This window comes from Thalia democratica, chromosome 9 (assembly GCF_965202585.1).
Source record: "Thalia democratica chromosome 9, ktThaDemo2.hap1.1, whole genome shotgun sequence".
Taxonomy (NCBI): Eukaryota; Metazoa; Chordata; class Thaliacea; order Salpida; family Salpidae; genus Thalia; species Thalia democratica.
This window is the reverse complement of record NC_139173.1, coordinates 30,296,402-30,308,073: the sequence shown is the minus strand read 5'-3', so window position 1 is coordinate 30,308,073 and position 11,672 is coordinate 30,296,402. Positions and strand designations below refer to the sequence as shown.

Here is an 11,672-nt window from a genome sequence, read left to right as displayed (position 1 = left end):
AATATAAAAGTTAAAGTTTTTCAAATTTAATAAATAAATCTCTTAGTTTGATATCCTACTGAGTTATTTTTTTTATACAGAATAGTTACGATGAGGTTGAATAAAGAGAGATAACACTTTGATAGTGAGAAGAAAAGTGTGAAGACTGAATTAGAAGATGCTAATAAACAGTTTGTAAATTAAAATTAAAATAAGAAAAGAAAAGTTGTATAAATGAACTGAAGAAACTATAACTGTTCAAAATATAGTTTTAATCGTTTGCTAACAAAAGATCCTAGTAAAGTAACTTCACTGGAATATAAATAAAAACAAATTATACAGTAATCTTCCTTTATTCTACCAACATTTGTTTCTGTGTGTCAACGAATCAACACACTTCAACTGGGTTCTGTAAAAAAATAATTACTGTAATGAGAGAATAGAAGCATAGAATAAATTCAATATAGTTTCTGTGACTTTTATTGCCTTCAGCGTCGTTAAGTTTTATTAGATTTTATTGATTTACTAACTAATGGTTAATGTTTTATTTTTGTTCAAAATAGATTACATAAAAACAAAATTAATGTTCTTGCAATACAAATTAAATAGTTTAAATAACCTCATTTACATTGTGAAGTAATTATTAGTTGTAACGAATGTATTTTTTTCTTTAGTTATCAACAGTAAATTTTGATTTAGTTATCTTTCCTATTAACGTAAGTTGTTTGTTTATATTATGTTTTGTTGTGTAATTTAGCTTACTTATTCATTTTAGACTTAATAATTACAAATATCATATAGTTTTATAACAGTCGGATTTAATATTAAGTATTTCACCTATCAATAACTATTATCTGTAGAAAATATCTTATTTTAATGAAAACATATATACACCTACTTTATTCTATGCTTCTATTCTCTCATTACAGTAATTATTTTTTTACAGAACCCAGTTGAAGTGTGTTGATTCGTTGACACACAGAAACATATGTTGGTAGAATAAAGGAAGATTACTGTATAATTTGTTTTTATTGAAGAAACTTTAGTCAGAAGTGAAATCAAGAAATTATTCATTGAAACATACATACATTTCACACTTAAAACCATACTATTTTATTAGCTTGCTCAAAAACTTTTTATATAGCCTAGGGGGAAAAAATATGCTTTAAAAAGCTTTATTTTCTCGTCGAACTGAGATTAAAGAATTATATATTTTTTTTATTATCTGAAGAAAAGCTTAAAGTTTATAAAAAAATTTAAAACTTAGCCAGTTTAGTTCATAAGAGAAGTTATTAGTTTAAATGAAAAACTATACATTAAAAAAGATATTCTCATTAAAAAGCATTGAAAAAGGACTCAACAAATATTAGTTAAAAATTTATTGTGTTTATAATGAACTATATTGACAAATTATAAACAGAAAGAAATAGCAGTTGTAACTAAACACTTTTGTAAACTTTTTCATTACTTAGATTATTCAAAACAGTACATCAGTACAGTACAGGGATCTGAATTTTTTTAAAGCATATCCCTCTAAGTCTTAGTTAAACCAAACTAAATAAGAAATTATTGCAAAGCATCTTTCTTAACAAATTTTTAACGTTTAAGCTACGGTTCAACTGTACAGTAAGATGTTATTAAAATTAATATATCTTTCGAATGTTTAAAATGTTATTTATGAGCTTTTAATGCTTAATCAGTTTCTAAATTAGTATAAAATTGAAATCATCCTTTTTCATGATATAGTCATCTCAAACTTTGAATAAACTACTAAAAACTATTTTGGTTTCTAAACATAATTAAATCTGAATCATCTTTAACTTATAAGATTAATTTATTTGTTACTATGTGAAAATCAGAATTTAAATCATATCATCAAACATGTTTACTAAAACTAAAATAATGATATTTGCACAAGTTTTCTGATAAGATGCACATACTTAAAGATAAATATTCAAAACTTATTTTATATTGTGTCACTAGTAGTAGTTGTAAATATATTTCATAGTCCAAAAACAAAAAAAAGTAAATGAACGAACTTGTAGTTTCCATAATGAATTTTAAATAAAATAGTTAGTTTTTTCCAAGTTTCTTTACACAAGTATAAGTTTTACAACTAACAGATTGACATTGCAACCGTTTTTTATGTTTCAGTCGTAAATTAAAATTTAAAATCTTATATACTTATTAGATTTAGCAAGCTACTTGTGACTAATTTGATGTGTTAATTAAAGTTTTAAACTATATTGTTTTCTATTAAGAGTTTTATATATTTTTTCTAAAATACCGTAAAAGTTGTTAATACCGAAAAGATAAAGTAAAAACGCGAATAAACAATGAACTAAGATAGAGATGTCTTATCAATATAAAATCAAACCTTTAAGTGATAAATAAAACAAAGTTATTTTTAATTTTTACATTAAGTTTTGCAGAAAAATTGTTTTGTACTGAAGTTTCATCTGATAAGGGTGAAGTATATAAAAGTTGAGATATAAATATATTTTTTTAAGTATTAAATAAAAAACATATATGCTACGAAAATTGTACTTAAACTAAGTATTCCAGTTATATGGTTTTAAGACACTATAACATTAATAATGCCTCATAAATTTTAAAAACTTTTATTTTAACTCTAATTTTTAATACCATTTGAACAACATTCGAAACATAAAATTTGTAAACATTTAGAGCTATTTTAAACTTTATATTTTCTTTTATTAATAGCCTTGTATAATGATTAGACTTAATGATTCATTATAAAACCAGTTTGAAACATTTAAAGTCAAATAAATTTATCAAAGACTTTTATTTACTCTATGGTGATTTAGATTTAAACAATTAAGTAAATTTTAAAAATCTTTCTATAAATTAAAAAAAAAATTAAATTGGACTTACCTTAATTGACTTATTTTGTTTACTAAATTTTTTATTAGGTTTTTTAATGTATATTTATAGAGTTAATTAAATTAGTTAACTAGATAAAATCATTTCAAGTACCTCCTATAGACTTACAAATGTTTTAAAAAACAATTGCCTCAATTCAACAAAGCCTATTTTAATACTTATATTACATTAAAATTTCCTAATGTCTGGTTTTAAAAGCTCGCTAGGTATCGCTAGAGTGAAAGTTTCATAATCAGAAAGTAAAAGCAAAGAAAATGTATGAACGACTAAGACTAAAAAATTGTAAATATAAAATCAAAAACTTCTAACTGAATTGTTTTTATAGCATTATATTTAACCGTAAGTCTTTATTTTGTAACTAACTATTCACAAGTTTTATTAATAATTTAATAAATTTAAATTACAAAGTAATCAGTATAGGATTTTTACGTTAAAACTTCATAAACAGCTAAGCAACATATTAACTTTGCTTAAAAGAAGTAAACTGTTAGTTTTATAGGTTGAGATATTTTTAATAAAGTTTTAGATATACTTTTTTTTTTCAATAACTTTCACTAATATTAAAAAACTAAAATAAAAATATTTATTTGTAAAGTAGTATAACTTAGTTGTGGCGTCACATAATCAACATTTTCATTTCTTACTGAGAATATTAAGTTAAAATTATAATAAACAGCGTTTTTATTTAAACAAATATGAAATAAGTAGTAATAAGCTAAAAGTTCGGCTTTTCTAGTTTTTCTGCTTATAGTTTTTGTAGTAAATGAAATTTAGAGTACAATATGTTTTAATGGTAAAAAAGTGGATTTTACAGACACAGATAAACGTTTTATGGCAAATTATAGCTTCTAAAATTATTGAAAGTTTTGTTAAAAATAACAAAATTGTTTTTGTAAGTGCAAAGTTGTTGAGACTGGAAGCTAACGAAGCTAATTAAAACAAGTGAAAGTTATGTTATCAAAACATTACAATGACTGCTTATAAGCATAATATTAGAAAAAATCTAAAAAGTCTGACGGTTTTAGTATGACTTTTTCAACTTGTTTATACCAAAACTGTAGTAACAAACAAGACATGTATATACGATTACAAATATATGTGTTCAGCAGACAATTGTTACCTAACAGCAATATTATTTATCTGAACTTAAAGCATGCGTTAAAATATATTTTCATAACGAAAACATATATTAATGTAAACTCTTAACCTAAAACAAATATTCATGAAGCATATTATTGGTGTAATAGTTCTTTTCGAATTTTAGCAAAGTCATTTGTAACTTAAAATGAATAAATTTACACGTTTACTTTAAAACTGACAGTTTTTAACAAAAATGTCAACTTTTTTTATTTGTATGTGATTTGTAATTCATAAAGTAAGTTTACCGTTTAATTACAATAAATAGAAAGTAGCACATGACATTTACCTTAATTACAAAACAAATAAGTATTGAGTACAGTTTCACTTTTATAATGCAGTATCTACAACTACTTATTATACTACAAAAAATTATGTATTAGTTAAAAAAGTAGTTATTTTCACTAATAATTTTTTTTGTATTAGTAACTTTTTTACTATGAACCTGGTTTTTAAATAGAGAAATGAAAAGCTTACATTCAATTGTTTTAGATGCTCAACAACTTTACAAACAAATTCATGTGATAACCTAGACTTTAGAGTTTTAGACTAAATTAAATTACTTTTGGTTGTACTTTTAAAGTTCTTTTGCTTAAATTTCTTAATCACATATTTTAGATGCTTTCAAGGTGGAAACGGGTCTAAATTGCGCGTAGACAAAATTGCTTGAGGCTACTAAATTGCACGTGGGGACTAAATTGCATGAGAACAAAATTGCACGAGAGTACGAAATTGCACGAAGACTAGTTTGCACGCGGGTACAAAACTGCACGAGGGGACAAAATTGCACGAAGACTATTTTGCACGGAAACTCAATTTAGCACGAGTTACAATTTTGCACAGAAGGTTAATTTTGCACGACAGAAAGTTTTGCACGGAGGGTCAATTTTGCACAAAAAAATACTAACTTAAAATAAGTAAGTAAAAATTTTATAAAACCTTTATATTTTATAAAAGAATAATAATAAGCATGTATAAGTGTAATTAAATTAGATTTATTTAGGTTTATATTAATTTTATTTATTTTTTTGAATTTATTTAGCATTTTTAAAATTGAAACTAAATTATTGTGTCTAAAAAATTAATATAAATTTAATAAGTTTTTAGTAAATATAAAACTAGAATTTTATTTTCATAAAAATATCCATTATTAAAGAATAAACATGTATTTATGTAAACTTAAATTAAATTAAAATTATACTAAACTTCAATATGAAAGAAAACAAGATTTTAAATAAAAATAAATAAATAATATTTACATGGGTAGGTGTTAAAATTGCACGAACGTAAAAAATTGCACAAAGGGACAAAATTGCACGAAAGTACTTTTGCACAGAAAAAAAACGAGCATGCAAAATAGTGAGACAATTAAGTAAATTTAGAAAGGAGAAAATCCGTCTGATGAAATTTTTATTGTGCATTGTACAGAAAGTTCTGTTCTAGTAATAAAAGACTACCTAGAGTGATATACCTTTTCGTGAAAAATCTGTTTACGTTAGTTGTAGTTTAAATAATTAACACTAAAATTGTGAATTAAGTGTGCAAACAAATCATTAACATTATATCTGTTTCAGAGTTGTTAAAATTTTAATAGTTTCTATGCTAATTGAGCACTGAAGCGGTTAAGCTTTGATTAGCTTTAAGTCAGTGATTTCACGCTTGAATAAAAAAACAATACCTTTTACCAGGCTAGATCTGCTTTTTTACATTCGACATCAGTTTCGTTTTGTTTAACAAAATGTTTTATTTAGTACTATTTGGATAGTTACTACTTGTTTTCATTAAAAAGCTAGCTTTTATACCGATATGCAATATTTTTTTTGACTTAACACTTTATAATTATTTTATTGGTTGTAAAACTGCAAAAGTTAGAGCTATAAGAAGTATTTTTAAATATTTATGATGATTTTTTTTTTAACTACAAAAGTATACTTTAAAAATTGTCTAAACATATTTTGTTTAGCATAATATCAACTACAGGTCCATAAGTAGTAGATGAATAAAGTTTTTACCACTAACAGCATTTTAGAGATGTTTTTAAAAGAAAATAAAAAAACAAAATAAAAGTTTGTTTTTTCCATTAAACTTTCTAAAAGAAGACAAGACGAACAGATCCATTCATTTTATTAATTGAATCTTAGTTTTAACTTTTATTCAGTAATAAACTTTTCAACAAAAGTTCTTAAGTCAAAGTTTAATAAACTTTAACAAATTTAATAACGTTTACTAATGATATTAAGTGATTTAATGTTAATGTTAAACAAAGATGTGCTAATTATATGCAATATTTTTTGTACATTTTTTGAATGATTTTGTGTCGACTAAAACATCTTGAGGAGTTATAGACGTAAGATGAAATTTCGAGGAATTTTTTACATTATTTGAAATATACAATCAATATCAAATTTTAAGAGTGGGTGGAGCTAAAAAATAAAACAAAAACAGTCGCACGAAAAAGCGGAACGAAGAGAATATTTCTACTAAGCATGCTGATACCATAAACCTCTGTAATGATCTGTATGGCTCGCCACAAATTTGTCTTACAAAGCAAAGCCTAATGAAAGCGGAACTTTCTAAGGCTGGAATTTATTTTAACCAGGGAGAAAAGAAATATGAAGGACTTTATTTTCTAATAATTTTAGTAAAAAGTACATGGGTCATGTCTTACATTAAAACAGTTTAGGTAAAAAATGCGTGGACAGTTTAAAATAGTCATAATTGAGGGTATTAAAAGAAATTTAAGTTTTTTTTTTGCTTCGGTGACCATTAAAAAATTGAGGGTCTTTGAAATTTACAATCGGGCTTTTTTGTATATATTATTAAAATATAAGAAGTTTGGAAAAAAAAAATACAGCAAAGAAAAAAAATTAAAAAAATTAAGAATAATTTCATCGTTTGGAGTTAAAGTATCCAAAAAAAGCATTTTTTTCTAAAGGGCCCCATTCAAAAAGTCAAACCAAAATCCAATGGATTTTTTTGAAATAAACGGTAAAGGAGCGTTCTCTAGAATATAAAAAAATTTAGTCAGCTTTAAAGATAATGAAAATGATAGGATGTAAAGTTTCGACATTTTTTTTAATGCAAAAAATGCTAATCGAGCTAAGTTAACGGTTGTAAAATAATTTGGATTTAAATCTTTCTTTTTCTAAATTTTGAACAAGCTATAAACTTCAATTTTACATGTGATTTTTTTTCTCTTTGACAAGGAAAGCTTTAACTCTTTAATATTTGTCTTTTACCAGAAATTTTATTCAAACCTCCTAATAAATTTGTAATCTTAGTATTACTTTAGCTTAATTCTTCAATTTTTTCCTAATGAAAAAGGTTATAAATAAAATTTGTATTTAACTCTAACATTCTAAACTGCTTTTTTTTTTCCAAAATCGCGTTGTGTTCATTTTTATTATGTTTTATTCAGGTGTTTTCAGTAACAATACTAAAAGTACGAAACTAAATACAAATTCTAAATACTAACTTAAAGGTTAAAAAATGAGCGAAACAGTATCAAAGGACAAATCGCACGACAGTTTGTTTACGTTTAAAGTGTTTACTGATTCACAATTGTTAGAAACTCTCAAAAGCATTAATCAACATCAAGTTTATTTGGAACTGAAAGACTTTTGCAATGATGAGTTAAAGGTATATGTTTTTACAACTTTTATTTTAAATATGTTATTAAAATAACAAAATTTCTTTTCAAACATTCTTTGAAGTTTACAAAAATAAATTTACAGTTTATTTTTACATAACCACTTTTATAACATAAGTTTTAATAGTTATACAGTTTAATAGATTGAATAAAAATTTGAAAAACAGCAAAGTATTGAGGTACTACACAATGAAGGGCAATTTTACAAGATGGCAGAACTTGTTCTGCAAAAAGGTGAACTTGGACAGTTGAAAAGTGGTTGGACTCTGGCGTTAATCAATGCTTTGGAAACAAACGGTTTGGTTGAAATCGCTTCGGTTGTTAGGCCTGGTAAGTAAATATTTTTAGTTACAAATATAGTTTTCAAACATGACTATTGCTCAGTGAACTAAACATATTTGTAGCAAAACACTTGAAATCTATAAAAAAAAGCTTTCAATTTAAAGCTTAAATTGATATCTCAGTTTTTAATTACTACCATTTTACTAATGTTAAATAGCGAAATATGATTTTTGTTTTAGGTTAATCACTTTTATTGGATAACTTATATTTAATTTTAATATTATTACTATTATTATATTTAATTTTGAAAATACGTTTACTTTTTAGATTACTCTGACTACATCATCTACAACGAAAACCAAGGCCTTTATGGTAATTTTTTTAATTAAATAAAAATAAGAATTCAAAATGAAAAGGTTATGTGATTTTTAGTTTATGTACAGTGTATTTTTTGTTTCGTTTATTATCTTTTGATTAAAATATGGTAGTTAGTGTAGTAAACTAAACTGTTACTTATAAAGAAAAGTTATAACTAAAACAAGTTTATTTCGAATTTTTTGTACTTAAAAAGCATATATAAACAATATTGTTTGGTTAAAAAGTTCAAAAACAAAGAAAAAAGCTATATTTTCTAAAACCTGTATCTTTCAAACACTAATATAGGTTTTAAGGGTGACTGTAAAAGTTTTATTTTAAATGTAAAACTTCAAAGCCTCATCGAAAACTTTTCAAAAAATAATTTAATACATACAGAAAGTAGCTTAATACGCGTAATCGAAGAAGATCTTAAGAAATTCTGTAGCATCTTGAAAGATCCAATAGGAAAAAATGACAGTGAAGAATATATGCAAGGTCTACCAGTTGTCCACCCAGTTATAAAGCTCAGTGAAGATCATTTCACGAAAAACAACGCTATAACAGATGGAAGGTATCGAGTTCTTGAAGAACAAAGAAGAGCTTACAAAGATGCTGAAATAGTTCTTTTTGATGAACTTGTTGGGTTAGATTGTTTTAACTTGAGCATTTTGAAAAAAGGTTTCTATCTTATTTGTAAAATTTTTACAAAAAAAAAATTTTGAGAAACTTTGAATTATTATAATATTTTAATAAATGAGTCAACCTGTGTTAAAAGTTTAACTTTTTATGATTGTTGTTAACTACAGATGCTTAGTAAATATATTAGAATAACAACTAATAAGGACTTAAGAGTTAATATACTTAAAATATATAAAAGTTTACAGAACAAATAGATTTTATTTTTAACTATTTTAATATGATAATTTTATCTAAAGACAGATTTTAATTTATAAACTTTCAAAAAAGTAATTATTTAAAAGATATTGTTGTCTTTAGTTCAAAACAAGATTTTGTTCATCCAGCTTCAGTTTTGTAGCCTACAATTTTAAAAATATTCATGCAGGTTTAAAGTTTAGTTTTGGTTTCGTTTATTTTAAGTTAGTTTTTTTACTAGGTCCACTAGTAATGATGAACAGAGAAACGAAACATCACGTCGAAATTTAAGAAGTCACTCAGTTTATATGTTGATAATAGGCCCAGCTGGTGCAGGAAAAACTACTATTAGCAAGAGGGTAGTCCTCAAAACAATAGAAGAAAAGCGACGCTGTGTGTTCGTGCCTCTAGCATTTCTAGATCCAAAAAAACCAATTAGTTTAAAACAGCTGTTACTAAGACTTCCTTTGATGCACTTAACTAACAGATTCCAAGTGAAAGAACATGACTTAGATGTTGCGTTTAAATGGTTACTGCAAAATCAAAACATTATAACTGTCATTTTTGACGGTCTTGATCAAACTGATATAAAGTTTGAAGGTTTAAAAGTTCGATCTCAAGTAGAAGTTAAGGAAGAGTTTAACCCTTCCGAATTAATGTTTCTGCTTTTGTCAAGAAAAGTTCTACCAGACGTCAGACTTGTTTTAACTTCTAGGCCGCACTCAATCCTAAATTTCCATCCTGACATACAACCAGATCATGTGCTTTTTTTGGATGATTTGACCGAACAAGACATGAAATCTCTTATGGAGTTTTATATAAACACTAGGGATGTTGACAAAATAGTTGCAAAGCTTTTAGAAAAATCACCAAGAGTGCAACAGCTGATTTACTGTCCTCTTTTCTTACGCATATTCTGCCAACTGTATGACCTAGTCGGAAGTGTGGAAATTTGGAAGGTTGTTCAATCAACAGCCAATCTTTTCGACGAGCTTTTGAGACGGTTGCAGCATTCATCTCACAACGCTGGAGAGATTCAAGACGAAAACAATCTTAAAAAGATTTCAAAGTTAGCTTTTACTAAAACTATGGTTGGGTCGGTTGTAATAAATCAAAACGACCTCAAAAACTTCAACATAGAGGCGAAAGATGTACAGGACCTTATTATCGGAATTCATGGGGACACAAGTGCTGCCCTTATTGGACCATGCATGTTTTATTTTTCTCATCAGAGCATACAGGTAGGTCAAAAAAGCTTAAACTTTTTAAATTAGTATACAAGACCTCTGTCTATCTTTTAGCTTAGAATTAGGGAAACGTATATATAACTCTAATTAGTGTTGGTTTTTATGTAATCATGAAATGTTTACTTTAGTTTTATGTGCCTACACTTTTTACAGGAATACTTAACCTGTCAACATGCCTGGTTAAGACTTTCATTTAATCAGTTTTGTTGGTTCTTGCCACAAGTTTTTCCTGAACTTGATAGTTTTGGTAGTCCTAAGAGAAAGGATAAACTTTCTACAGTACGGATGTTTTTAATTTCGCTGATGAATATCATTTCGTTTGGTATGGTTTTTGTTTATTGTTGATTCTTAACCCTCTTTTTTCTAAAAAAAACTAGCTTTTAATAATAGTTTATCAAGATTAGTGTACGTCATTTTTAATACTTTACAATATAAATAGCAGTTAATATTTTTAAGCTGTAATAGAAAGTTAAGTACGAGAAGCTAGTGGAAGAAACTTTGACACCATTTTTATTTATTCCGTAAATGTTGAAATATGTTTATATGATGATAAGTATAAATATATAAACTGTTGTTCTTAAGCTATTATGTATGTAAACAACAGTCTCTAAAACATAAACATTTATTAGACTCGAACGATTTACTCCAAAGGAAAGATAAGCTCATTCAAGCATCAACAGAACATATAATAAAATGTCATGGAGAAAAAACCTTTAGTTAGTTGCTTTAAACAAACAGAACTAAAATATAACTAAAACTGTTATAGCAAATATATTTTTCTAATTTAACTATTTGAGTATTTTTTTGTTTATTTTTACAGATCATTCATACGTAATAAGAACAGATTATGTCGAAATATGTAAGACTAACATTGTGAATCAGCTAAAACAAAAGCTAGAAAACCATAAATTCAATATATGGACTGATCATAAAAAAATTTGCAATGATCTCGATTTTATCACAAAATTTACTAGCAAAATAGAAGAGATAAGATTCAACTCATATGACAGTTTTAATTCGAATGATATGAAAAAAATAACAAACTCTCTCTCATCTATCAATGTTAATGTGTGTCTTTATTTATAATTTCAAACATTTTACGCTGCAAAACTAATTGAAACTGATTAATATAAATCTCGTTATGTTTAACAGTAGCTTCATCATATATAATGTTTAATACTGGTATTAAAATAAACAGATCGAAAAGTTTAGTTTGCATTATGTGAAACTATTTGTTGATGAAG

The 11,672-nt window shown here is 25.6% G+C and overlaps 1 protein-coding gene across 1 annotated transcript; it reads left to right on the top strand.

Annotated features, from left to right (window-relative positions):
• Positions 1-7,447: 7,447 nt before the first annotated feature.
• LOC145845175 (uncharacterized) lies at positions 7,448-11,514 on the top strand. Its single transcript, XM_082952597.1, has 8 exons — positions 7,448-7,659; positions 7,837-7,999; positions 8,279-8,323; positions 8,705-8,951; positions 9,423-10,422; positions 10,582-10,750; positions 11,058-11,144; positions 11,249-11,514. Exons 1-8 carry the CDS (start codon positions 7,510-7,512, stop codon positions 11,512-11,514), a joined length of 2,127 nt encoding a protein of 708 aa, XP_082808723.1. The 5' UTR covers positions 7,448-7,509.
• The last annotated feature ends 158 nt before the right edge of the window (positions 11,515-11,672 follow it).

Bases quoted from the DNA above. Each gene is read 5' to 3' on its own strand.
- LOC145845175 (XM_082952597.1), top strand. From the start codon at position 7,510: ATGAGCGAAACAGTATCAAAGGACAAATCGCACGACAGTTTGTTTACG. The intron at 8,952-9,422 runs GTTAGATTGTTT...TTTTTTTACTAG, and splicing joins CTTTTTGATGAACTTGTTGG to GTCCACTAGTAATGATGAAC. The intron at 10,423-10,581 runs GTAGGTCAAAAA...CACTTTTTACAG, and splicing joins TTTCTCATCAGAGCATACAG to GAATACTTAACCTGTCAACA.